This window comes from Agelaius tricolor, unplaced genomic scaffold (assembly GCF_023055355.1).
Source record: "Agelaius tricolor isolate 1412-34295 unplaced genomic scaffold, bAgeTri1.0.p SCAF_86, whole genome shotgun sequence".
In the NCBI taxonomy this organism is placed as follows: Eukaryota; Metazoa; Chordata; class Aves; order Passeriformes; family Icteridae; genus Agelaius; species Agelaius tricolor.
In genome coordinates this window covers 659,014-684,508 of record NW_027269346.1, presented here as the reverse complement: position 1 = coordinate 684,508, position 25,495 = coordinate 659,014, and the positions used below count along the sequence as shown (strand labels likewise).

The 25,495-nt window shown below is 61.5% G+C and overlaps 3 protein-coding genes and 2 long non-coding RNA genes across 6 annotated transcripts in view; 4 read left to right on the top strand and 1 right to left on the bottom strand.

The window, feature by feature from the left end:
• Positions 1-19,754, top strand: part of SHANK3 (SH3 and multiple ankyrin repeat domains 3) — a 100,275-nt gene extending 80,521 nt beyond the window's left edge. The window contains 3 exon segments of the mRNA XM_071418409.1: positions 88-209; positions 211-2,414; positions 15,952-19,754. Coding sequence (XP_071274510.1) covers positions 88-209; positions 211-2,414; positions 15,952-16,498 — 2,873 coding nt within the window. The 3' untranslated portion in view covers positions 16,499-19,754.
• On the top strand, positions 10,751-14,426 carry LOC139585615 (uncharacterized). The gene is made up of 2 exons (XR_011677192.1): positions 10,751-12,795; positions 12,905-14,426. It is a non-coding gene; the product is annotated as an uncharacterized lncRNA (long non-coding RNA).
• LOC139585611 (uncharacterized) lies at positions 18,719-20,599 on the top strand. 2 transcript variants are annotated; one of them, XM_071418413.1, is made up of 4 exons: positions 18,719-19,376; positions 19,447-20,165; positions 20,212-20,403; positions 20,505-20,599. In XM_071418413.1, the coding sequence occupies exons 1-4, from the start codon at positions 18,719-18,721 to the stop codon at positions 20,505-20,507; spliced, it is 1,572 nt and encodes a 523-aa protein (XP_071274514.1). In that variant the 3' UTR covers positions 20,508-20,599. The 2 variants fall into 2 exon arrangements, with proteins under 2 accessions (XP_071274514.1, XP_071274513.1); XM_071418412.1 differs by lacking the exon at positions 20,505-20,599 and having other exon boundaries at positions 20,212-20,445.
• On the bottom strand, positions 20,031-20,868 carry LOC139585614 (uncharacterized). The gene is made up of 3 exons (XR_011677191.1): positions 20,777-20,868; positions 20,205-20,743; positions 20,031-20,165 (listed from the first exon to the last, which is right to left on the bottom strand). It is a non-coding gene; the product is annotated as an uncharacterized lncRNA (long non-coding RNA).
• A 510-nt stretch (positions 20,869-21,378) lies between these two features.
• On the top strand, positions 21,379-25,180 carry LOC139585642 (uncharacterized). The gene is made up of 3 exons (XM_071418466.1): positions 21,379-21,467; positions 21,542-21,690; positions 21,779-25,180. The coding sequence occupies exons 1-3, from the start codon at positions 21,379-21,381 to the stop codon at positions 23,269-23,271; spliced, it is 1,731 nt and encodes a 576-aa protein (XP_071274567.1). The 3' UTR covers positions 23,272-25,180.
• Positions 25,181-25,495: the final 315 nt, after the last annotated feature.

Sequence of the window (25,495 nt, the reverse complement as noted above, 5' to 3'; positions counted from 1 at the left end):
ACTTCTCCCTGACTCCACTCTTTTCCTCGCTCTCCAGCCGGAGACCAGAAACTCATCCCCGACTCCGCCGTTTTCCTTGTTTTCCAGGGGAAGACGAGAAGCTGGCCGCGTCCTTGCTGGACGGGAAGTTCCCGCGGAGCACCTCCATGACGGACACGGTCCGGGAAGGCCACGGGATCCCCCCTCCCCCGCAGACCGCCCCTCCCCCGCCCCCCCTCCCCCTATTACTTCGACACCGGCCCCCCTCCGTCCTTCTCGCCCCCGCCGCCGCCGGGCCGGGCCTACGACACCATCAGGTCCAGCTTTAAGCCGGGCTTAGAAGCCAAACTGCACGGGCTGCCGCAGGTGCTGAGCGCCGCCGAGATGTACGACCAGGCCAGGGGCTCCATGCCCTACCCCGAGCGGCAGAAGAGGGCCCGCTCCATGATAATCCTCCAGGATTCCTCCCACCTCCCCGTGGAACCCACCGAGATCCCGCGGCCCGGCCCGGCGGCGACGCCCCCGGAGAAGCTCAAGAGGAAGGGCCGGGTCATCGACAACCCCTACGCCAACATGGGCCAGTTCAACGTGAGCCTCTTCGCCCCCACCAAGCCGCAGAGGAAGAAGAGCCCCCTGGTCAAGCAGCTCCAGGTGGAGGACGCCCAGGAGCGGGCGGCCTTGGCCATCACCGGCGGCTACTCCTCCCGGGAGCCGTCCCCCACGCGCCGCAGCCACCGCCTGGACTACCAGCACCACCCCGGCATCGCTCAGGTGGAAGCCGCCGGCCTCCCCTTCGCCACCGCCATCGCCGCCGGCGTCATGAAGGACCGGGACCGGCGGCTGGACGAGAGGAGGAAATCCACGGTGTTCCTGTCGGTGGGAGCCATCGAGGGGCCGGCGCCGGGCGGCAGCGAGATGCCGTCGCTGCAGCAGTCGCGCTCCATCGACGAGCGGCTCCTGGGCAGCCGGGATGTCCTCCTGCCGTCCCCCGTGTCAGCTTTAAAGCCATTAATCAGCAGCTCCTCCTCGACCTTCATCCACCCCCTGACGGGAAAGCCCCTGGATCCCAACTCGCCCCTGGCGCTGGCGCTGGCCGCAAGGGAAAGGGCGCTGTCCTCTCAAGTCCCATCCCGGTCGCCCACCCCGATCCACAGCCCCGACTCGGACAGAGCCGCGCCCCTGTTTGTGGACATCCAAACCAAAGAACCGGACAGAGGGGACCTGGAGAGCTTGGTGTCCCCCGCCTACTCCCCCGGAGGGAAGGCGGTGATGGCGGCCGACGCCGGCGCTCTGACCCCCACCAAGAGCCCCTGGGGGACTCCAACCACCCTGCGGAAGGAGCCTGAGGTGCGAGCAGAGACGCCGGGCAAGGAGGAGAAGAAACCCGAGGACAAGAAGTCCATGATCATCAGCATCGTGGACACGTCGCAGCAGAAGACCGCCGGCCTCATCATGGTCCACGCCACCAGTAATGGTCAAGACGAGATAGGCCTGGAGATCAAGGAGGAGAGCCCGGCCGTGCCCGAGGTCTGCGCCGAGCCGGCCGAGTCGCCCAAGGTCGAGCCCCAGCCCAGCCCTGTGGGGAAGCCGCCGGCCAGCCCGGCCTCGGAGAAGGCGCTGGGCCAGGGCAGCTCGGAGGAGGAGGTGGAGCCCTACACGGTGACCCTCCCGCCCGCCCAGCTGTCCTCCAGTGACGAGGAGACCCGCGAGGAGCTGGCCAAGATCGGGCTGGTGCCGCCCCCGGACGAATTCGCCAACGGGGTGCTGGTGACCACCCCCGGCACCCCCGTGAGCCACCTGGCCGCGCCCGGCGCGCCGTCCCTGCCAGCGGCAGCAGTAGCACCTTCTCCCCCCGGCGCGACACCCTCAGGGAAGCCCTCGGACGCCCCCGCGGCCCCGGAGTCGGCGGCGGACTCGGGAGTGGAAGAGGTGGACACCAGGAGCTCCAGCGACCACCACCTGGAGACCACGAGCACCATCTCCACGGTCTCCAGCATGTCCACGCTGTCCTCGGAGAGCGGCGAGCCCACCGACACCTACACGTCCTTCGCCGACGGCCAAACTTTTCTACTCGAGAAGCCACCAGTGCCTCCAAAGCCCAAACTCAAGTCCCAGCTCAGCAAGGGGCCGGTTACTTTCAGGGACCCACTTTTGAAGCAGTCTTCGGACAGCGAGCTCATCTCCCAGCACCACGCGGCCACGCTGGCGGCCACCAGCGCGGCCCGGCCACGCTACCTCTTTCAGAGAAGGTCCAAGCTATGGGGGGACCCCATGGAGAGCAGGCCCGGCCACGGGGCCGAAGAGGACAAACCAACTGTGATCAGCGAGCTGAGCTCCCGCCTCCAGCAGCTCAACAAGGACACGCGCTCCTTGGGCGAGGAACCGGCCGGCTCCGCCCTGGATCCCGGCAAGAAGTCGCCGGTGGTGGCCGCACGGTAAGAGCCGCGCGTGGCCGGGGCTGGGGACGGGGCGGGTGACGCTGCCGAGGAGCTGGAAGTGGCTTTGAGGGACACCTCGGAGCTTCGGGAGCTCGGCGGAGGGGCTGGAATGTCGGCAGGAGTTTGGGATGGGCTCCTGGCGCGCCGTGGCTGTGGCTGCTCCCCCCGCTCTGCCTTCCCGCCGCTCCGTGTCCTCCCCTCCCCGTGGTGACAATGGCAATGCTGTGGTGACAATGGCGATGGTGAGGTGACAATGGTGAGGTGACAGTGATGATGCCATGGTGACAATGACGACATGAGAATGACAATGCTGTGCTGACAATGACAATGTGGTGACAATGGGATGCTGTGGTGACAATGCTGTGGTGACAATGACAATGTGGTGGTGACAATGACAATGTCCTGATGATGATGCTGTGATGACAATGATGCCGTGACAGTGACAATGCTGTGGTGACAATGACGATGTGGTGACAATGTGGATGCTGTGGTGACAATGATGATGCCGTGGTGACAATGACAATGTCCTGATGATGATGCTGTGATGACAATGATGATGTCATGACAGTGACAATACTGTGGTGACCATGATGATGCTGTGGTGACCATGACGATGCTGTGGTGACAATGGCAATGCTGGGGTGGCAATGATGTGGTGACAATGACGATGCCATGGTGACGATGCTGTGGTGACAATGACGACCTTGTAGTGACGATGACGATGCCATGGTGACAATGACGGCACTGTGGTGACAATGAGGATATTGTGGGGATGATGACAATGCTGAGGTGACAATGCTGTGATGGCAATGACGATGTGGTGACAATGATGATCCCATGGTGACAACGCTGTGGTGACAATGCTGAGATGACAATGTCGAGTCAGGGGTCACCCCCTCCATGTTGTCTCCCGGCCAAGCACCAAGGATGGGTTTTTCCAGGCCTTTTCCATTTCTGATGATCTCCAGGTGTTGTCCCACTCAGGAGGTGACAAAGGTGGCCCATGGCACCCCTGGACAGGACACGGTGGCACCAACGCCACCCTGGCTCTGCCTCACCCCCCTGACCCTAAAACGATCCCAAACCTTCCAAACGGGAGCCCAAACCCTTAAAAAGCTTGGGAATATTCAATCCCAGCAGGAAGTGACCCAATATTCCAAGTCTTGTCCTGCCCTTTCAGGCGTGGCCCCACAGAGCCGCCATGGGCTGGTGTCACCCGCTGTCACCCAGTGCCACCCGTGGGTGCCAGGAGCTCTGGATCAAGGGCAGCCCTTCCCATGGGAAAAGCTTTTCCAACCAAACCATCCTGGCCATGGCTGCTCCTGGCACAGGGTGCTGGCGCAGACGGTGACATTCCAGGTGGTGGCCTTGGGGACAAAGTGTCCTGGAGCATCCTGGGGTCAACTCTGGCCCATCCCAGCAGATCCAAACTGGGAATACTGGGAGCGGATGCAGGGGTGTCTCCCTGCCCCAGGGTGTCATTCCCTATGGAGCCGGGTGTCACCCGAGGTCCCCCCCATCATCCCGAGCTGAGGCCATTCAGGGATCCTCGGGAATTGAGGCTGTGCCCATCTCCAGTGGCTCTGGAATTTTGGGAATTCTGGGCTTCTACAAGCCCTTTTACCAGGATCCCACGCTGGTTTGGGATTCCCTGCTGGGAATCCTCCGTCTCCCTGTGACATCGGAACGTCCCTTTCCACGTCCCTATCCCTTCCATCCGTGTCCATCCAATCTCCTGGTTTTCCCCTGGAGCAATTTCACCGATTTCGAGGATCAGCCCTTCTCCATCCTCTCTTCCTGCTTTCCCTGCAATTCCCAGGGCTCTGTGCCCCGCTCATCCTGCCCCTGGAGCCTCCTGTTTTCCTGCACATCCCATCCTCACTCCCCACGGGAATCCGGCCCTTCCAGCGATCCCACAGAGTCCCACATTCCCAGTTTTTGCCTTTTCGAAAAGTCACGGCCTTTCATCTCCCACATTTTGGGATGTCAAAGAGTTGAAACATTTCCCGGGAATTCGGTGGGGAACGGAATTTTTAATGATGGCAGCTGCTCTCCCGCATTGTCCGAGTTCTCCTGGTTTTTTTATGGAATTGCTGTGAATTCAGGGAATAATGGGAGCACGGTTAGGTAAGAGGCGGTGACCCAGTTTGGGATGCGTTTTCCAGGCTCTGGAATTGTCCAGAGAAGGGAAGTGTCACCTGAATGTCCCTCAAGAGCTGCCGGGAGCCAGAGGTGGCTTGGAACCCCACAGGGATGGGGACAGGGAGGTGGCCTGGAATTCTGCAGGGATGGCGACGCTGAGGTGACCTGGAATTCCAAACGGGGACATTGAGGTGTCCTGGAGGGCCACAGGATGGGGACTCTGGAATTCTGTAGGGATGGGGACACTGGGGTGACCTGGAATCCCCAAAAGGACACTGAGGGGTCTTGGAATTCCACAAGGATCAGGGACACTGAGGTGACCTGGAGTATCCCAAAGGACACTGAGGGGTCTTGGAATTCCTCAAGGAACAGGGACACTGAGGTGACCTGGAGTTCCACAGGGATGGGGACAGGGAGGTGGCCTGGAGTCCCCAGAGGGGACAATGAGGTGTCCTGGAATCTGGGAATGGGGACACTGAGGTGGCCTGGAGTCCCAGCGGGATGGGGACACCGACGTTCCCATACCTGATCCCCCCCAGCCCTTCCAGCAGCTCTGAATCCGTGGGATTGGTGGAGCAGCTGCCATTCGGGAATCATCCTGGAATTCCTCCCTCCCCACATTCTTCCTGAATTCCCAGCAATTCCATGCAAGCTCAGGGAATTCCCTGCTCCAGAGCAGTGCCCAGCACCTTTCTCTGACCGATCCCTGTGGGAACGCTCCCTGGGAACCCCGGGAAGCCCCGATCCATGGATTTTTCCCGAGCTCTAACTCCGGCTCTGTCTCCTCCCAAGCCGGGCGTCCACGGAAGGACCTTTGAGCCGAGGGACTGGGAAAGAGCCCAAGGAATTCTGACAGTGGGAACGTCAGGTCACAGTTCAGGCCACTGACGGTGACAATCCCGGGACCAGGGACACCTGGGACGGTGACAATGGCAGCGGAGCAAGGGGACAACTTCCCTTCATCCGTGGTGGCCCTTGGTGGCCGCGTGCAAGAGCAGCTTCCTCGTGTTTAACCCAAAACCCTGGAATTGTTGAGGTTGGAAAACCCCTCTGATCCCACCGAGCCCAGCCATTCCCAGCACTGCCCCGTGTCCCCAGGTGCCACATCCACACGGCTTTTAATCCCGCCGGGAATGGGGCTCCCACCCCTTCCCTGGCCATCCCATCCCAGCGCTTCATCAACTTCTCGGGAGGGAAATTTTCCCAAAAACCCAACTTCACCTCGAGGTGACCCCCTCTTGTTCCGTGCCCCGGCTGGAATTCCTCTCCGGGATTCCTGGAGCGGTGGCGGGATCCTGGAAAACCCGGGATCCTGGGAAAACCCCGCTGAGCCGCGGGAGAGGCTCGGGATGTGCCGGGGCCGAGCGCGTTCCGCGTGTGACGTCCGTGTCCCCAATAAAGCTGACGGTGACCGTGACCGGTGTGTGTGTGTCTTTGGGGACACGGCCATTCCCAGCGCCATTCCCAGCATTCCGGGAGCCACATTCCATGCCTGGAGCCAGCTCCAGCTCCACTGCTCCAACACTCCAGGGCGGCATTCCCGCAAAATTCCCTGCGACATTCCCGTCCCGTGTCCCCGCCCGGCCCTGCCAGGCTCCCGCCATCCATAATCCCAGCTGGATCCATCTTCCCAACCTCTGGGACTCACTGGGAGCATCCCAAACATCCCAAAAAACCTTTTGGCTTTTCTAACCGATTGATCACGTTTAATTCCCAGGAATTTGGGATGTGGAGGGCCCAGGATTTGTCCAGGTCGTTCCCAGGTAGAGTCTTGTACTTTCCTCTGGAATTTGGAAGGAGGCTCCAAGTCCAGAACCGTGGGAGCTTTGCCCATCCCAAGGGTTTTCCCAGCTAAATCCCAGCCACAGGTTTCCAGCTTTTCCCAGAGTTTTCCTTGGTGTTGATAAATCTCCAAGGCAGATTCCAGGAGAGTTCCGAGGTTTTGGGGCTCCGGAGCTGGGCCAGGAGAAGCTTTTCCAAAGGGACCTGGCTCCTGGGGAATTCCAGGAACATCCCGCTGGTCCCAGTTTGGAGCTCCGGATCCAAGCTCAGGGAAGCTTTGCCAACCAGTCCTGGCTCCAGTTTGGGGCTCCATATCCGAGCTCAGGGAAGATTTTCCAAGAGCTTCTGGCTCCCAGGAACTCCCAGGAACATCCCAAATGTCCCAGTTTGGGGCTCTGGACCCAGATTCAGGGGAGCTTTTCCAAGGAGTTCTGGCTCCTAGGGACTTCCAGGAGCATCCCAAATGTCCCAGTCTGGGGCTCCAGGTGAGGCAAGGCTTTGCCAAAGGCTCCTGATTTCCAGTGATTCCCAGTTTGGGGCTCCATATCCGAGCTCAGGGAAGATTTTCCAAGGGCTTCTGGCTCCTCAGAACTTCCAGGAACATCCCAAATGTCCCAGTTTGGGGTTCTGGATCCAGATTTGGGAGAGCTTTTCCAAGGGGTTCTGGCCCCTGGGGACTCCCAGGAGCATCCCAACCAGGGCTTTGCCAAAGGCTCCTGGTTTTCCAGTGATTCCTAGGAGCATCCCAAGCGTCCCAGTTTGGGGCTCCGTATCCAAGCTCAGGGAAGATTTTCCAGGGGCTTCTGGCTCCTCAGAACTTCCAGGAACATCCCAGATTTCCCAGTTTGGGGCTCCGGATCCAGATTCAGGGGAGCTTTTCCAAGGAATTCTGGCCCCCGGGGACTTTCAGGGGCATCCCAAGTGTCCCAGTTTGGAGCTCTGGATCCGAGGGAAACTTTTCCAAGGGTTTTTTTGTGTCTTTTCTAGTGCCTTTGTTTCTCTTTAACCCCAAAAAGGCTCCTGGGAAGCAGAATTCGAGCTTCCAAAGGGAGCTTTTCCGGTGCTGCTCTGCAATTCCATGAATTCCTTTGTATTCCCACAGATCTGAGGGAGAAGGAGAAGACACTTGAGCCCTTTGGGGTTTTAGTTCCTTTTAGGGTAAAGCTGCCTCTTTTTCTCCGATCCTGAATGAATTCCGTGTCCCGGGAGTGGTGTCACATCCCAGCAAAAGCTTGGAAAAACACCCCCCTGTTTCCTTGTAGGCTTGGGGGCTTTTCCCGGGGAAATTCCCACGGGAAGCAGGGATTTGGGATGAAAATCGAGGGAATTGGGTGCGGAGAGGGAAGGGAAAGGGGGAGTGGGATCACTGAGCGAGGGAAGGTGGGAATTGAGGGGATTCGTGTCGCAGGGAGGGGTGGGGACAAGGGGGCCACTTCTGGAGAGGAGGTGGCCAAGATTGGGAAGAGGTGACAAGGATTGGGAAGGAGATGACCGGGATTGAGGAGGAGATGGCCAGGATTGAGGAGGAGGTGGCCGGGATTGAGGAGGAGGTGGCCGGGATTGGGAAGGAGATGGCCAAGTTTGGGAAGTGACCAGGATTGGGAAGGATTGGGAAGGAGGTGGCCCCATTTGGAGAGGAGGTGGCCACAACTGAGGAGCAGGCGGCCAAGTTTGGAGGGAAGGTGACCAAGTTTGGGAAGGAGGTGGCCAGGATTGGGAAGGAGGTGCCACCCTCCCCACATCTGGAGAGGAGGTCAGCGGGATTGTGGAGGTGACCCGGACTGGGAAGGAGGTGGCAAAGTTTGGGAATGAAGTGGCCAGGATTGATTGGGATGGAGGTGACCAGGATTGGGATGGAGATGACCAGGATTGGTAATGAGGTGACCAGGATTGGGATGGAGATTCCAGGATTGGGATGGAGGTGACCAGGACTGGGATGGAGGTGACCAGGACTGGGATGGAGGTGACCAGGACTGGGATGGAGATTCCAGGATTGGGATGGAGGTGACCATGATTGGGAATGAGGTGACCAGGATTGGGATGGAGATTCCAGGACTGGGATGGAGATTCCAGGATTGGGATGGAGATTCCAGGATTGGGATGGAGATTCCAGGATTGGGATGGAGGTGGCCACGCTGCCGATGGCCACAACCCCTGTGTTCTCCACCCTCCCTCGCACTGGGCTCCATGGATTCCACTTCCCGTGGGAAGAGGCTGCTGCAGGGGTCCCCGGGCTCAGTGGGATCCCCTGGATCCCCTCCCCTCTGGGTTCCCATGGAATTTCCCCAGGTTCTCAAAGGCTGGGGACCTTTGAGGTCCCCAGGGAGGCTGAGCTGTGGAAAACCGGGAATTCTGGGGGGGCTGCACTGAGGGGACCCTCCCAGCCCTTGATCCCAGACAATCCCGAGGTGCCGCGGGATCTGGGCAGGGTTTGATGCCTACAAGGAGACAGGGCCCCAGCGCGTGTCCTGTCCCGGTGTCCCCGCGTCCCCGCTCCGCTGGCTTCTCCCATCCCAGCACCACCCACCACCCTCATCCCAGGGAAATGGGCTTTTTTGGGAATTTGGGAAGAGCAGTGGGGCTGCCTGGAGCTCCACGGGATGAGCTCCAGGTCCTGAGGGAGCCTCCGAGTGGGAAGAGTGGAAGTGTCCCCATGTTCCCATCAAACTGGGGCTCGTCACCTTTTCCTTGAGGTGGGAATCTTGGGGAAAGGGGTTTTTCCTTGGAGAAATCCAGAGGGATCCATTCCAGGAGGAGTTCAGGGAAGGAGGGAGCTCCGGATGTTCTGCAGGATCTCTCACGGGAAGAGATTGGCTTGGGAAGGCCCAGGGGCAACGCTCGAGGAATCGGGAATTTTCCTATGGGCTCCAGCCCGGAATTCCCTTTTCCTGCTGGGATCAGAGAAGACAAAAAGGGAATTTTAGTTACAACATCCCTGACCCTGCCAGAGCTCCCTGCTGGAGCTTCCCGGATAAATCCCAATCCCAAAACCGTTCCGGACAAATCCCAGCTGGAGGCTGAGACCTCCTTGGGTCTCCTCCCCATCCCTGCTCCGACCTGGGCCCCTTGGGATGTTTTTCCCAAGGGATAACCACACGTCCTTCCCAAAGATTCCCGAATCCACATAACCAAACGTTCCCAGGCTCTGCTCCAATGGCAACTCCCAACTTTTGGCATTCCCGAGGTGTCCCCGCTCCCGGCACAGCTCCGGCTTTTCCTGCCTGTTCCACTGCAGAAAGAGATAAAATTGGGACTAATCCAGGGAGTTTGGGGCGTTTGGAGCCGCCAATCCAAACCTGGAAGCTCCTGGTCCTTATCCGGGTGGGATGAGGCCATTCCCCCCTTCCCGACAGCACAGCCCAGGGATTCCGGGGAACTTCCACAGGTTATTCCCTCTGGGAAGCACTGAATCCCCGGGAACATCCCGTGGTCTTTGGGGGTGGCCAATGGCACCGTCACTGTCACCAGCCCCGGGGGGACATGGAAAAACTTGGGAATTTTGTGTCGGCTGCTCGGTGTTGTTTTGGCTGTGGGGCATTTTTCTCATGCATTTGTTGTTTCCTTCCTTTCCCAAATCCCTGCCTTTCCCAAATTCCTCTTTCCCAAATCCCTGCCTTTCCCAAATCCCTGTTCCTTCCCAAATCCCTGCCTTTCCCAAATTCCTCTTTCCGATATCCCTGCCTTTCCCAAATCCCCCCTCGTCCCCAAATCTCTCTCCTTCCCAAATCCCTGCATTTCCCATTTCCCTGCCTTTCCCAAATTCCTCTCTTTCCCATTTCCCTGCCTTTCCCAAATCCCTGTTCCTCCCCAAATCCCTGCTTTTCCCGAATTCCTCCCTTTCCAAATCACCAATCCTTCCCAAATCCCTGCCCTTCCTAAATCCCTGCATTCCCCATTCCCCTGCCTTTCCCGAATTCCTCTCTTTCCCATTTGCCTGCCTTTCCCAAATCCCTGGTCCTTTCCCAAATCCCTCCCTGCTGTTCCCTCTTTTCCCAGCCCTCCCAGCAGCTCTGTCGCTGTCCAACCCTCCAGGCTTTGGCTGAATCCATGCAATTCCAACCGCCCCATTCCCGGCTGGCCACGCCCTCACCCATCCCACAGGAACCATCCCGATCTCCCCGCAATTCCCACCCCCTTCCATTCCCCCATTCCCGATCCCCAACTCTCCCCAAACCCAACCGGGGGTCTCCACTCAGGGAACACCAAGGCCGGATCGATTCCCGCGGTTCTCCCGGCCCCGAATCCCTCGGGATCGACGTCCGGTGGCTTCTATTTTCCGTGTGGCGCTTCCCGGACCGGAGCTAACATTTCTCTCATTGCCTCTTTTCCTGCTTCCATGTGCATGTCCCGCTGCTCTGTCCTAGATCCGCCTCTGGCCTCCGGAGGGTGGGCGAGTTGTGTAAGTGAGCACGTTCCCATTCCATAGCTCCATCCCACCGGGAATGTCCCATTCCTCACCTGTCTCTCCCCCGTCCCCGCTGCCGCCCCGCTCCCGCCGGCGTTCCCGATGTTCCGGAGGGAGCGGCGCCGGCTCCGGGATGTGCGCGTCCCTCGGGAGCATGGCCCAGTCCCTGTGCTGTGGTGGCGTGTCCGGCTCTTCCCGCTGGTGTTCCTGCTGAGGAAATTCCCGTCGGGATCCCGGGGGATTGGGGCCGTGGGGTGGGGAGATCCCGGAGCAGCTCAGTCCTCCGGGAAGGGTGGGAGAGACCCCAGGAAAAGTGGGAAAGGATCCCAGAAAAGGTGGGAAAAGACCACAGGAAGGGTAGGGAAGGACACCAGGAAAGGTGGGAGAGACCCCAGGAATAGTGGGAAAGGATCCCAGAAAAGGTGGGAAAGATCTCAAGGATGTTGGAAGAGACTCCAAGAAAGATGGGAGATATCCCAGATAAGGGGGAATAGACCCCAGGAAAGGTGAGAGAGATTCCAAGAAAGGTGGAAATGACACCAGAAAGATGGAAAAGATCCCAGGAAGGGAGGGAAAGACATCAGGAAGTGGGAAAAGAGAAGGACACCAGGAAAGGTGGGAGAGACCCCAGGAAAAGGGGGAAAGGATCCCAGAAAAGGTGGGAAAGATCTCAAGGATGTTCAAAGAGACTCCAAGAAAGATGGGAGAGATCCCAGCTAATATGGGAGAGACCCCAGGAAAGAAGGGAAAAGGATCCCAGGAAAGGTGAGAGATTCCAAGAAAGGTGGGAAAGACCCCAGAAGGATGGAAAAGATCCCAGGAAGGGTGAGAGAGATCCCAGGAAGGGTGGGAAGGAATTCAGGAAAGGTGAAAAAGATCCCAGGAGGAGTGGGAGAGATCTCAAGGATGTTGGAAGAGATCCCAGGTAAGGTGGGAGAAACCCCAGGAAAGGCGGGAAAGGATCCCAGGACAGGTGAGAGATCCCAGGAAGGGGGAAAGGACCACAGAAAAAAGTGGGAAAGATTCTGGGAAAGGTGGGAAGGACACTGGGAAGGGGGGCAGAGCATCCCCATTCCAATCCCAGCAAACCATGGATGCACCAGGATCCATCCATGATTCCCCAGGGTGGGGGCTCCCAGGTCGCCCTCTGGAGCAAACACTCCATGAGGCAGAGGAGGGAGCTCCTGGGATCCCCCAGGGAAGCCACCTGAGGCCACAGCAGGAAAACCGGGATCCAGGGATTCCCCTTCTCCAGCAATGATTCCAGGATATCCCAGTGGCTTCCAGAGCTTCTGGAAGGACTCCCCAGGCTGGGATGGGAGAGCAGCGGGATCCTGGGAAAAGCTGTTCCTACTCCAGCTCCCTGGGGCTGGAAGGGGCCACCCGTGGGATTGGGAGGGCCGGAGAATTCCCCCTGGGAATTTCCCAGCGTGCATGGCCGGCTCTGTGCTCCTGGTTGTGCTTCCTGCGTGTTGTCCCCGTGTCCCGTCCTCGTGTCCCGTCCCGTGTGCGGAGCTCCGGCTCCATCCGTGTCCCGGCTCCCGGAGCCGTTCCCGGTTGATTTTTCCTTGTCCTTTTCTGCCAAGCGCTGAATTCCCGAGGCCGCGGCCCCGTCCCGGGAGAGCGGCGCCGGATCCCGACGCTCCGGGAATGCCGGGGGCCGCGTTCCCGACGGCTGCTGGATGCCATTCCCAGGGATTTGCTCTGCTCCCGGGTGGGGCGGAGGCGTGGGATGCTCGGGAGCTCCCGGCCTGCTCCGGATCTTTCTGGGAACGCCCAGAGCGGGGTCGTTCCAAAGGCTCCTCTCGGCCGTGGGGGGCTCATCCCATTGGATCCAGCCATGGATTCATTCCCTCAATCATGGCACTGGTGTCACGGAAATTTGGGATATTTGGGGGACACCAGAAGGGAACCGTCCCCTGTGTTGGCACTGGGGGCACTTGGATCATCCTATGGATCATTCCAGGGCTTATTCCAGGACTCATCCCAAGGTTCCTCCCTGGCCTCATCCCAGGGCTCATCCCGAGGTTTATCCCAAGATTCCTCCCAGTGCTTTTCCCTAGGCTCATCCCAAGGTTCCTCCCTGGGCTCATCCCAAGGTTCCTCCCAAGATTTCTCCCTGGGCTCATCCCAAGGTTGATCCCAAGATTTCTCCCAGTGCTCTTCCCTGGGCTCATCCCGTGGTTCCTCCCAGGCTCATCCCAAGGCTCATCCCGAGGTTCCTCCCAGGGCTCATCCCACATCTCCCGGGTTCAGGACAGCAGGAATTCCATGTCCTGCTCCCACACCTGCTCCTGGATCCTTTGGGATGGCCACATCCCATCCACCGGAGTGACCGGGATCAGGAAAACCTCAGACAGTGTTTGGTCCTTGCCCAGAATCCCTGCCCAGCTCCCAGGAAAAGCCAGGGGTAGGGTTGGGGTGCGGATTGGGATCAGGATCAGGGTTGGGATTGGGGTCAGGATCAGAGTTAGGGTTGGGATCAGGGTCTGGATCAAGGTTAGGATTAGGATTGGGATCGGGATCCAGACCAGGGTTAGGACCACCTGTGAACTGGGATCAGGATTAGGGTCAAGTTTGGGATCAGGGTTGAAGTTAGGGTCAGGTTTAGGGTTAGGACCAGGATCAAAACCAGGATCAGGGTTGAGGTGAATTTAGAGTCAAGGTCAGGATCAGGGTTAGGATCAGGGTTAGGATCAGGGTTAAGTTTAGGGTCAGAGTCAGGGTTAAGATCAGAGTCAGGGTCAGGGTCAGGATTAGGGGCAGAGTCAAGGCTGGGATCAGATTTGCACTTGGGATCAGGGTGAGGGTCGGGATCAGGGTCAGAATCAGGGTTAGGATCAGGATCGGGATTGGGATTAAGATCAGGGTTAGGATTAGGGTTAGGCTCAGGGTTAGGGCTGTGTTTGGGATCAGCATTGGAGGAAGCTCCATAGAAAAGAAGGAAGATCCATAGGATCCATTGGAAGGGAGATCTCACAGGAAGATCCGTAGAGAGGTTGGAACAACGTCCTTGGGAATGTTGGAAAAACCTCCACTGGAATGTTGGAGAAAACCCCTCAGGAAGGCTGGAGAAGAGGAAGATCCATGAGGAGGTCAGGAAATGTCCATAGGAAAGTCGGGAAGATCCATAGGAAGGTTGGATGGAAGATCCATCAGAAGACTGGGAAAAGATCCATAGGAAGATTCGGAGATGATTTGGAGGAGGATCCGTAGGAAGGTTGGGAACAGGTGCACACCAAGGCCAGAGGAAGGTGGGCGTGGTCACAGCCCCTTTGGAAGCCACCATGGGAATTGTGGGAGACAATTCCAAGGGTCTGAGGGCCACCACGGAACACCGGAGCAACCGCACGGGAGCCTCACCAAGGAACAGGGAACAATCCAAACGATCCCAGGAGTGATCCCAGAAATCCCAGGAATGATCCAAACAATCCCAGGAATGATCCCAGAGATCCCAGGAACGATCCCAGAGATCTCTGGAATTATCCTTGCAATCCCAGGAACAATCCCAGGAACGATCCCAGTGATCTCAGGAGTGATCCAAATGATCCCAGGAATGATCCCAGCGATCCCAGGAACAATCCCAGAGATCCCAGGAACAATCAAAATGATCCTAGGAACAATCCCAGGAGCAATCCCAGCCATCTCAGGAACGATCCAAATGATCCCAGGAACCATCCCAGCCATGCCAGGAACAATCCCAACAATCCCAGGAACAATCCCAGCCATCTCAGGAACGATCCAAATGATCCCAGGAACAATCCCAGGAACAATCCAAATAATTGCAGGAAAGATCCCAGCGATCCCAGGAACAATCCAAATAACCCCAGGACATTCATCTTTTCCCTGTCAGAGCTTCCTGAGGGTGATTCCTTCCCTGCTGTGCCAGGGAAGCAGAAAAATGGGAATTAGAAGGAATGTGGCTCAAAAATGGGAATTTTCAGGAATGGGGCTCATGTTGCACATCTTCAGCCACGTTCAGCTCATCCCTTCGGAGCCATGGATTTATGGGATCTTTGGAGCTCATCAACATTCCCAAAACCAGGAGGTGGCAATCGAGGCAGTGGTGGATCCCAGCAGCATTCCAGAGTGTCCTGGTTTTCCAGGAGGGAGCTGAGATGGGAGGCCCAGCAGGGAAACTGAGGCACCGGGATGCAGGAAGTTCATGGGATAGTTCTGAGGACAAGTGGAGGGGCAGAGATGGGATGGGATAGGATGGGATGGGATGGACTCAAAACCCCTCCAGGGCCACCTCCCAGTGTCCCAGGCTGCTCCAGCCCCAGTGTCCAGCCTGGCCCTGGGCACTGCCAGGGATGCAGGGGCAGCCCCAGCTGCTCTGGCAATCCCAGCCCAGCCAGGAATTCCTCATTGCCAAGATCCCATCCCTGGCTGCCCTCTGGCACTGGGAGCCATTCCCTGGGTGCTGTCCCTGCAGGCCTTGGCCCCAGCCCCTCTGCAGCTCTCCTGGAGCCCCTCCAGGCCCTGCCAGGGGCTCTGAGCTCTCCCTGGATCCTTCTCCTCTCCAGGTGAACACCCCCAGCTCTCCCAGCCTCTCCAGAGCAGAGGACTCTGATTTTCTAGGACTCACCCAGGAGTCAGATCCCTTTCCTTTCCCGTTCCCTGTCCATCCCACGGGGACAATGGCAGGATGGGGACAATGCCAAGGGGACAGCAGCGCTTTGAGGAGCTTTGTCCCCATCCAAGATTCCCACAGTGGCACAGCCAGGGGGTCCCACATGTCCCAGTGCCAAGGGGACACCGGCCCGGCCACCCCTGGGCTCCTCACACTGCACTGGCCACCAGGTGACCGCCACCAGGGGTGTCCAGAGGGTCCCCCCCATCCCGGGAAAATGCTGGAAGGTTCCCTCTTATCCCAGCTTTTCTCCGCTGGGTCGCTCCCATTCCATGCGGGATCAGCACGGGGCGGGGGGGACGGGGCAGGGTGAGGCACAGGGTCCCTGTCCCCACGTCTGGGGACACTTTGGGGGGCGCAGAGCCGTGCCAGGAGGGCAGCACCGGCCGGGAGCCCCACCCTGGAGGCGCTGCCGGAACCTTTGGGGCATCCCAGCGGGATCTCCCTCCCGAGCCGTGTCCCGCACCCCGGACCTCCCCCAGCCCCGCTGGATTCGCGCCCCCATTCCCAAACCCGGCCTCACCCCTTCCCTCTCCTCTCTTTTCTCCCCCGCCTCCCCGCTCTCTCCGCAGACTTTTCAGTAGTTTAGGAGAACTCAGCACCATTTCCCAGCGCAGCTCCGGCACCACCTTCACCGTGCGGCCCGGCAGCCGCTACCCCGTCACCCGCCGCACGCCCAGCCCCGTCAAACCCGCGGCGCTGGAGCGCCCCGAGCCCCTCAGCACCGTCCGGCCCTACGGCCTGACGCCCCCCACCATCCTCAAGTCCTCCAGCCTCTCCATCCCCCACGAGCCCAAGGAAGTCCGGTTCGTGGTGCGCAGCGTCAGCGCCCGCAGCCGCTCCCCGTCGCCGTCGCCGTCGCCGGGGCCGCCGCTGCACACGCTGCACCCGCCGCGGCCCTTCATGCAGAAGCCGCTGCACCTGTGGAACAAGTACGACGTGGGGGACTGGCTGGAGAGCATCAACCTGGTGGAGCACCGGGACAAGTTCGAGGACCACGAGATCGAGGGCACGCACCTGCCCGCCCTGACCAAGGAGGACTTCGTGGAGTTGGGGGTGACCCGCGTGGGGCACCGCATGAACATCGAGCGGGCGCTCAAGCAGCTGGTGGACAGCTGACCGCGCCCGGAGCCGCCGTGGGAAGGGCGGGGCGGATTTCCCAAGCCAAGAAAACCCACTCGGATCCTCCTTCTCCTTCTCCGAGCGCTGCACTGAGGGCGTGGGGCCGCCCCTCCCCGGCTCCCGCCCGCTCCCGCCCCGGCCCCGCGCCGCCGCCTCCGGCCCAGGAATGTTGCATGAAATTCCTCCTCGTTCCCGTTCTCCCAGAGAGGCTGGCCTGTAAATCGCTCCGTGTGCCCCGCCCGGGGTGGCACCGGCGACACGCAGGGACGCGCCGCGGTGGTGGTGGCACCTGGGCGGCGACACGGCCTGGAGCCCCCGAGCGGGCGGGTGGCACCTGCGGGGGTGGCACCTCCCGGGTGGCCCTGCCACGCTCACAGGTGGCCCCAGGTCCTGACACCCCCCAGGCGTCCCTTGCAGGGTCACAGTTGTCCCTGCCAGGCTTGGAGGTGCCCCAAGGTCCTGAACCCCCCCGGGTGCCCCTGCCAGGGGGTGGCACCAGGTCCCGAACCCCTCCAAGTGTCCCCGGCAGGGTCAGAACTGTCCCTGCCAGGGGATGGCCCCAGGTCCTGTCCCCCTCCCCAGGGTGTCCCTATCGGGGGGGTGGCCCCGGGTCCTGAACCCCCTCAGGTGTCCCTGCCAGGAGGTGGCCCCAGGTCCCCCCCAGGTGTCCCTGCCGGGGGATGGCCCTGGGTCCCCCCCAGGTGTCCCTGGGTCCTGAACCCCCTCAGGTGTCCCTGCCAGGAGGTGGCCCCAGGTCCCCCCCAGGTGTCCCTGCCGGGGGATGGCCCTGGGTCCCCCCCAGGTGTCCCTGGGTCCTGAACCCCCTCAGGTGTCCCTGCCAGGAGGTGGCCCCGGGTCCCCCCCAGGTGTCCCCATCAGGCTCAGAGGCGGCGGCTCCAGCGGGGCCATCCCGGCGGCGCTTCCGGAGAAAGGAAGGAAAGAAAGGATGAAGGAAAGGAGGAAGGAAAGGAGGAAGGAAAGGAAAGAAAGGATGAAGGAAAGGATGAAGGAAAGGAGGAAGGAAGGGCCGGGAAGGCTCCAGCGGCGGCCGTGCCACCCCGAGCCGTGCCAGGCCGTGCCAGGCCGTGCCAGAAGAGCCCCCCCCGCCAGGCGGACCCCCCCGGACTCTGAGCTGCTGCCCCGGCCGGGTGAGAGGGAGCGAGGAGCGCATGGATCGAAGCATGTTTGGGAATGTCGGGAGGCTGGGGGGGGGACGAATCCCGCAGCAAAAAAAGAAAAAAACAAAAAAAACGCTTTGGCAACGTTTAGAGGGGAGGGGGCGGGGGGTGGGAAAGGTTTGATTTCCTCTGGGCTTGGGGTCTTGTTTTTTCCAAAGGGGGGGAAAAGCGTTGATGGGAAATTATTTAATCTCCGTGCATTTATCTAGAGAGCAGCTGATAAGCCCCACGAGATAACGAATTACAGGATCCTTCCCCCCCACACACACCCCCCTTCCGCCCCCCTCCCCCCACAAAATCCTGCTCATCCCTCGTTTTGCATCTTTTTAAGCAGCTCTATATTTGGAAAGAGAGAATATCTATATATCTATATCTCCAGAGCTATAGCCACCTGATTTTTGTTAGGATTTTTCCTAAAAGAATTCCTATCTCTGGACTGGAGGAGACGCTCCCGGGACGCCCGTGGCTCGCGGGAGTTTTTAAGCGACTGAATGAATGTGAAAAAGTCTTTTTAAACACACCACAAAAACCCCTAAAATTCCCTTCCCCCCCCCCGAAACAGCTCTTTTCAGACGCTCTGGATTTGTAAAGATTCAGAGAAATCACAAAAAAACACACACACACACACACACAAAAAAAAACCACAAAAACACAAACTTGCGTTTTGGGACACACCGAGTCTTCCAGGCACACAGCAGGGAGGTCCCCGGGGGCCGTGTCCCCGATTTTGGGGGTCCCGGGGCTGGTGGTGGCCGCGGGGACGATGCCCGGAGGAGGGGACGCTCCCCGTGGCGGCGTCCCCAGCGCCACCCGCGTGTCCCCCGGGCGGGGGCAGCCCGGCTGGCCGGGAGGGGAGGGCTCGGTGCTCCCAAAAGCCGAGCGAGGCCCCCAGGAAGGCATTAACAAAAAACTCTTCTGGTGCTAAGAGGGGAGGACAGGGAGCTCCGTCCTGACCCTCAACATCTCCGAACCTTTCCGACCCTGCCAGGGAAAAGGGCCCGGAGCTCCCCCGGGCTGTCCCCGGGATGTCCCCTGTCCTATGTCGGGGTATCGGGACCCCCCCGGGATGTCCCTGTCCTATGTCGGGGTATCGGGACCCCCCCGGGATGTCCCTGCCCTGTGTCAGGGCACCGGGATGTCCCCGGGATGTCCCTGCCCTCTGTCGGGGCACCGGGCTGTCCCGGGAGGGTCCCCGGTGCCATCTCCTTGTCCCCGAGCCCTCACCCCCGTGGCGACCCCCGCCGTTCTCCGGCAGCCCCCGGGGGCCGTGGCCTGTCCCTGTCCCCGGCTGCCACCCCGCTGTCCCAGCCGGGAACGGGGAAGGGCCCGGTGGGCGACGAGCCGGGAAAAAATATCCCGGGAAAAACAAAATAAAAAAACCCCGGGAATGGCGGGCTCGGTGAGCCCGGACACGTCCCGACCCCTCCCCTGCGCCACCGCGGTGCCACCGCGCCCGCCGGGTGTCCCTGCCCAGCTCAGGTCCTGCCCCTCGGCCGCGTCCCCGCAGCGCCACCAATGTCCCAACCCCGGCCTCTCCCGCCGCCAATCAGCGCCCGTGTCCCCAGACCTGCCCTGCCAGCCCCGCTGTGTCACCAAGTGTCACCCTCGGCCCCCAAACCCTCCGTGCCAGCCCCGCCCTGCGCCCTCCCATCGGGACCCAAAATCCATCCCACTCTTACCCACCAAATCCATCCCACCTGTGCCCCCAAATCCATCCCCACCCTTATCTCCCAAATCCATCTTACCTGTGCCCCCAAATCCATCCACCTGTGCCCCCAAATCCATCCCACCCTTACCCCAAATTCACCTCACCTGTGCCCCCAAAATCCATCCCACCCTTACCCACCAAATCCATCCCACCTGTGCCCCAAAATCCATCCCACCCGTGCCCCAAATCCTTCCTACCTGCCCCCAAATCCATCCCACCTGTCCCCCCAAATCCATCCCCACCCCCCTCACCCAGCCGGTGCCACCCTGGCCCTGTGTCCCCGCTGTGTCCGGCATTCCCGGGACACTCCAGGCACAGGGACAGGCTGGCAGCTCCCACCCCAAATCCCATCCCAAATCCCACCCCAGCTCTCATCCCACCTCCCATCCCAAATCCCATCCCAGACAATCCCGTGCCACCCTCCTGTGCCTCCCCTGCCCCTTCTCTCTGTGTCCCCTCTGTCCCCTGTGTCCCTGTGTCCCTCCGCCACCTCCCGGTGCTGTCCCGAGCCCCTCCGCATCCCGCCGGGAATGTCGCACGCGGGAATGTCGCACGCGGGAATGTCGCATGCGGGAATGTCGCGTGCCGGAATGTCGCATGCGGGAATGTCGCACGGCGGCATGGTCCCGGTGCCGTGGCGCGGGCTCCTTCCCCCGCTGTGGGATTGGGGCATTCCCGGGAATTCCTCGGGCTGTCCCTTCCCGGGGCCGCTCCCGTGGGGGATCCCGGTGGGGACGCGCCCGTGGCTGTTTTGACCGCGCCGCCCCGCACCTGGCACCTGGCTGTCCCCACACCTGGCACCTGGCTGTCCCCGCGCCTGGCACCTGGCACCTGGCTGTCCCCACACCTGGCACCTGGCTGTCCCCGCCTTGGGGACACGGGGGACCCCTCGGAGCCCCCCGCGAGCGCTCGGCTTGGCCACGGCCCCGCATGGCCACCGCTGGTCCCGGCTGGGCCACCCCCGTCCCCTGGGTGCTGTGCTGGCCCTCGGCACGGCCTGGCACTGCCCACCCTGCCTGGCACTGCCCACCCTGCCTGGCACTGCCCACACTGCCTGACCATCCTGGCTACCCCTGCCTGGCCACTCCAGCCTGGCACTGCCCGGCCTGGCAGGCACTGACCACCCCAGCCTGGCACTGCCCACCCATGCCAAACACTGACCACCCTGCCTGGCACTGCCTGCCCACCCTGCCTGGCATTGACCACCCTGCCTGACCATCCTAGTTACCCCTGCCTGGCCACCCCAGCCTAGCACTGACTGCCCTGCCCAGCCCTGTCCACTCTGTTTGGCCTCTCTGACCACCCTGCCAGACACTGACCGCTCTCTCTGACCACCCGTGCCTGGCACTGCCCACCCTGCCTGGCCACCCCTGCCTGGCACTGCCCGACCATCCTGACCACCCTGCCTGTCATTGACCACACTGTCTGACCCCCTGACCACCCCAGCCTGGCACTGCCCACCCTGGCTACCCCTGCCTGCCCACCCTTGCCTGGCACTGCCCACCCTTGCCTGCCCTCCCTGCCTGTCCCTGCCTGTCCCTGCCTGTCCCTCCCTGTCCCTCCCCACTCTCCGCAGCCCCCGGCAGCCCCCGGCTCTCTCGGTGTCCCCTGGGTGGCACCGCTGTCCCGGTGTCCCCTCGCGGAGCCCCGCGCTGTCCCCTGGGGCTCGGGGGCTCCGCCGGCGCCACGGGCGCGGGTGGAAGGTGACAGTGGTGGCCTGAGCGCGGGCAGCCCGGCGCCGTCCCGCCGGGTGTCCCGGGGTCTCCGCCCCTTCCGCAGCTGTTTTTTGGGGCCACACCGAGACGGAGACCCCCGCCCGCGGCCGCCTCTCGCCGCGAGAGGCCGAACCCGCGGAGCGCAACCGCTCCGCTCAAGCTCGCTCTGGGACCGGAGAGCTGTGCGCCTTCTCGCCATTTCGGAGGAGCCTTCCCCTCCCTCTCCCTCCTCCTCCTCTCCCTCCTCGTCCTCCTCCCCGCCCCCCGAGGGCGGAAATGGCGGTGCCCGCTCCGCGCCCGCGGAGCCGCGGCCGTGCCCGGCCCGCACCCCCAGCTCCCGCTGAAGCAGCTGCAGCCGTACCTGTGTTGGCGAACACTGAGTGTCACCCGCGCCGCTCGCGGGGACACCACGGCTCGTCCCAGTCAGGCCCCACGCCAGAGAAGGCGACTTCCACCCGCGCTGCCCGTCCCGAGAGCGCCCGGGGCTGCCACCGAGCTGCCCCGTGTGTCCCCGCAGCCTCCTCGCCCTGCTGTCCCTGTCCCCTGTCCTGTTTATCCCTGCCCCGTTATCCCTGTCCCCTGTGCCAGGCATCCCTGTCCCCCGTGCCACGCATCCCTGTCCCCCTGTCCTGTTATCCCTGTCCTCTTGTCCCGTTATCCCTGTCCCCTGCACCAGGCATCCCTGTCCCCTTGTCCCGTTTATCCCTGTCCCCTGTGCCACTCATCCCTGTCCCCTGCGCCAGGCATCCCTGTCCCCTTGTCCCGTTTATCCCTGTCCCCTGTGCCACTCATCCCTGTCCCCTGCGCCAGGCATCCCTGTCCCCTTGTCCCGTTTATCCCTGTCCCCTGTGCCACTCACCCCTGTCCCCCTGTCCCATTTATCCCTGTTCTGTCTATCCTTGTCCTCTGTGCCACTCATTGCTGTCCCCCTGTCCCGTTTATCCCTGTCCCGTTTGTCCCTGTCCCCAGCCCCTCTCATCCTTTGTCTCCTGTGTCATTCGTCCTGTTCCCTGCCCCGCTCATCCCCATTCCGTTCATCCCTGTCCCCTTGTCTCGTTTGTCCCTGTCACCTGCCCCACTCGTCCTTGCCTCTGTGCCACTCATCCCTGTCCCCAGCCCTGCTCATCCCTGTCCCCTGTGCCACTCATCCCTGTCTCCTGTTCAGGTCATCCCTGTCCCCTGCCCGTTCATTCTTGTGCCCTGCTCCACTCATCCTGTCCCCCACCATCGTCATTTCTGTCCCCTGTCCTGCCCATCCCTGTCCTCTGTGCCACTCACCCCTGTCCCCCTCATTTCCCACCCCTGTCCCCTGTCCTGCCCATCCCGGTCCCCCTCATTTCCTATCTCTGTCCCCCACCCTGCCCGTCCCTGTCCTCTGTGGCACTCACCCCTGTCCCCCTCATTTCCCACCCCTGCCCCCCTCATTTCCCACCCCTGTCCCCCACCCTGCCCATCCCGGTCCCTTGCCCACCCTTGTCCCCTGCCCTGCCCATTCCTGTCCCCTGCACTGCCCGTCCCTGTCCCCTGTCCTGCCCATCCCTGTCCCCCTCATTTCCTATCCCTGTCCCCCGTCCTGCCCATCCCTGTCCCCTGTCCTGCCCATCCCTGTCCCCCTCATTTCCCATCCCTGTCCCCTGTCCTGCCCATCCCTGTCCCCCTCATTTCCCATCCCTGTCCCCCACCCTGCCCGTCCCTGTCCCCTGCCCACCCCTGTCCCCCACTCTGCCACGGGGATGTGGCAGATCTGGACAAGGGACTTCCAAAAGGCCATCAGGGTCCCCGGGTGAACTGGTTTCGCCTGGGGCGGCCCGTCCAGCTGCCAGCACAGACCCCCGGTGTCCCCTCCGTGTCCCCCATGTCCCCCCAGGGCTCCTCTGCACCCCCAGCCTGTGCCCCGCAGTGCCACTGGCAGCCAAGGTCACCCACCCGGTGTCACGGTGCCACCACCAGGACCCCACGGTGCCCCTCGGCCACGGGTCGGTGCCGTGGCCGTTCCCAAAGCGCTGCCGTCCCCTTCCCGGGAGTGATTCCCGGTGTCCCCAGCTCCTGTCCCCGCCCCAGCCACCTCCGGAGCCGGGGCCACCTTGCCTTTGGAAAAGCCATCCAGGAGAAGGCAGAGCGGGAGCCCAGCTGACCCCTGACCCCGGCCTGGCCCCTCGGCCGCGCTGACCCCTGGGTCACACTGACCCCTCGGCCACGCCAACCCTTCGGCCGTGCTGACCCCTCGGTCACCCCTGGCTCTGCCAACCCCCGGGTCACACTGACCCCTCGGTCACAACAACACATCGGCCACGCCAAACCTTTGGCCACACTGACCCCTCGGCCACGCCAATCCCAGGGTCACGCTGACCCCTTGGCCATGCCAACCCATCGGCTGTGCCGACCCCTCGGCCACATTGACCCCTTGGCTACGCCAACCCTTTGGCCATACCAACCCCTTGGCCATGCTGTGGCCACGCCAACCCATTGGCCAGGCTGGCCCCTTGACCACACTGACCCCTTGGCCATGCCAAGCCATTGGCCATGCCAAACCCTTGGTCACCCCTCAGCCACACTGACCCCACAGCCACACTGACCCCACAGCCACACTGACCCCTAAGCTGTGCTGACCCTTTAAGCACCCTTGGCCATGCCAAGCCCTCGGCCATGCCAGCCCATCGGCCGTGCCAACCCTTTGACCACCCTTTGGCCCTTTGGCCACGCCAACCCGCCAGCCATGCTGAGCCCCCGGCCACGCTGACCCCTTGGCCACGCCAATCCATTGGCTGTGCCAAGTCCTTGACTACCCTTCAGCCCTTTGGCCATGCCAATCTTTCGGCCATGCCAGCCCCTCGGCCGTGCCGATCCCTTGACCACCCCTTGGCCCTTTGGCCATGCCAGCCCATTGGCTGTGTTGACCCCTTGGCCATGCCAACCCATCGGCCGTGCCGACCCTTTGACTACCCCTTGGCCACACCAATCACTTGGCCATGCCGATCCATTGGCCGTGTTGACCACTTGGCCATGCCAACACCTCGGACGTGCCAACCCTTGGCCACGCCAGCCCATTGGCCACGATGACCCCTTGACCATGCCAACCCCTCAGCCATGCCAACCTATTGGCCGTGCCAAGCCCTTGACCACCCCTCGGCTGTGCCAACCCCTCGGCCATGCCAACCGTTGGCCGTGTTGACCACTTGGCCACGCCAACCCCTCGGCCATGCCAATCTATTGGCTGTGCCAAGCCCTTGACCACCCCTCGGCCATGCCAACTCCTCGGCCACGCCAACCCCGCGGCCGCGCCGGCCCTTTGGCCACGCCAACCCCTCGGCCACGCCAACCCCTCGGCCGTGCTGACCCTTTGACCACCGCTTGGCCTCTTGGCCACGCCGACCCCTTGACCACGGCTCGGCCACGCCAACCCCAGGGCCGTGCCGCCCCCGGCCGCGCCGCCCCCCGCCCCGGGCCGCGGCGTTACTGTGATTCCTCTCATGGCTTCTCCACCACTCGGGTTTTTCCGCTGTACAAAGGGAGACACTTTTCCTTTTCTTTTCCCCCCGCTTCCAAAGGGGTTTTTTCCCCCCCAAGCTGTCGATATTTTTCCGTTGTCCAGCCCGGCGCCATCGCCCCCCTCCATCCGCCCGTCCGTTCCCCCGACTGTGACAAAGAGCAGAACCCCCCGGGGTCACTCAGCTCCCGGGGATCCCCGGCCCTGCCAGCCCCATCCGCGGCGGGGCCGCTGTCCGGCCGGCCGGCCGCTGTCCGGCCAGGCCCTCACTGCCCATGCATGTGCCACGCCCTCACGCCCGCTGCATGTGCACAGCCCGGCCCCGCCACACTCTCGGTTCCGTCCCCCAGCCGGACTCACCTGTGGGTTTTCGTTCCGTTTTTAATTTCCCAGGGTCAGTTTGACTTCACCCTTAATTTTGTATGGATTTTCGGAGGAGCTTTCTCCTTCTCCGGAGTCACGGAGGTGCGGCCATTCGCCTCCCGCCCTTGACGTTGTGATACACATCCCCCACAGAGATCTATGTTTCTTATATTATATTATTATTATTAATTATTATTATTATTATGTAATAAATTTATAAGAAAGCTCCACCTGGTCCTGTGGTCGCTCAGATCCCGCGGTGGTCCCGGCCCTACGCAGGGGGGGACAAGGGGAGCCCCCGAGGGACAGAGCCCCGTGGGTGGATTTTGGGGTGTTTCTGGCTGAATTTTGGGGTGTCCCCGTTGAATTTTGGGGTGTCACTGAATGAGTTTTGGGGTATTCCTTGTTGAATTTTGGGGTGTTCCTGGATGAGTTTTGGGAGGTCCCCAGTTGAATTTTGGGGTTTTTCCAGCTGAATTTTGGGGTGTCCCTGCGTGAAATTTGGGGTGCCCCGGGTGAATTTTGGGGTGTCCCTGGCTGAAT

Excerpts from the sequence above, each read along its gene's own strand:
- LOC139585611 (XM_071418412.1), top strand. The coding sequence starts at position 18,719 with ATGTCGGGGTATCGGGACCCCCCCGGGATGTCCCTGTCCTATGTCGGG. Across the intron at positions 19,377-19,446 it reads ACCCACCAAATCCATCCCAC|CTGTGCCCCCAAATCCATCC; the intron begins CTGTGCCCCCAA and ends AAATCCATCCAC. Across the intron at positions 20,166-20,211 it reads CGCCGCCCCGCACCTGGCAC|CTGGCACCTGGCTGTCCCCA; the intron begins CTGGCTGTCCCC and ends CGCGCCTGGCAC.
- LOC139585642 (XM_071418466.1), top strand. The coding sequence starts at position 21,379 with ATGGCGGTGCCCGCTCCGCGCCCGCGGAGCCGCGGCCGTGCCCGGCCC. Across the intron at positions 21,468-21,541 it reads GCAGCTGCAGCCGTACCTGT|AGAAGGCGACTTCCACCCGC; the intron begins GTTGGCGAACAC and ends GCCCCACGCCAG. Across the intron at positions 21,691-21,778 it reads ATCCCTGTCCCCTGTGCCAG|GCATCCCTGTCCCCTTGTCC; the intron begins GCATCCCTGTCC and ends CCCCTGCACCAG.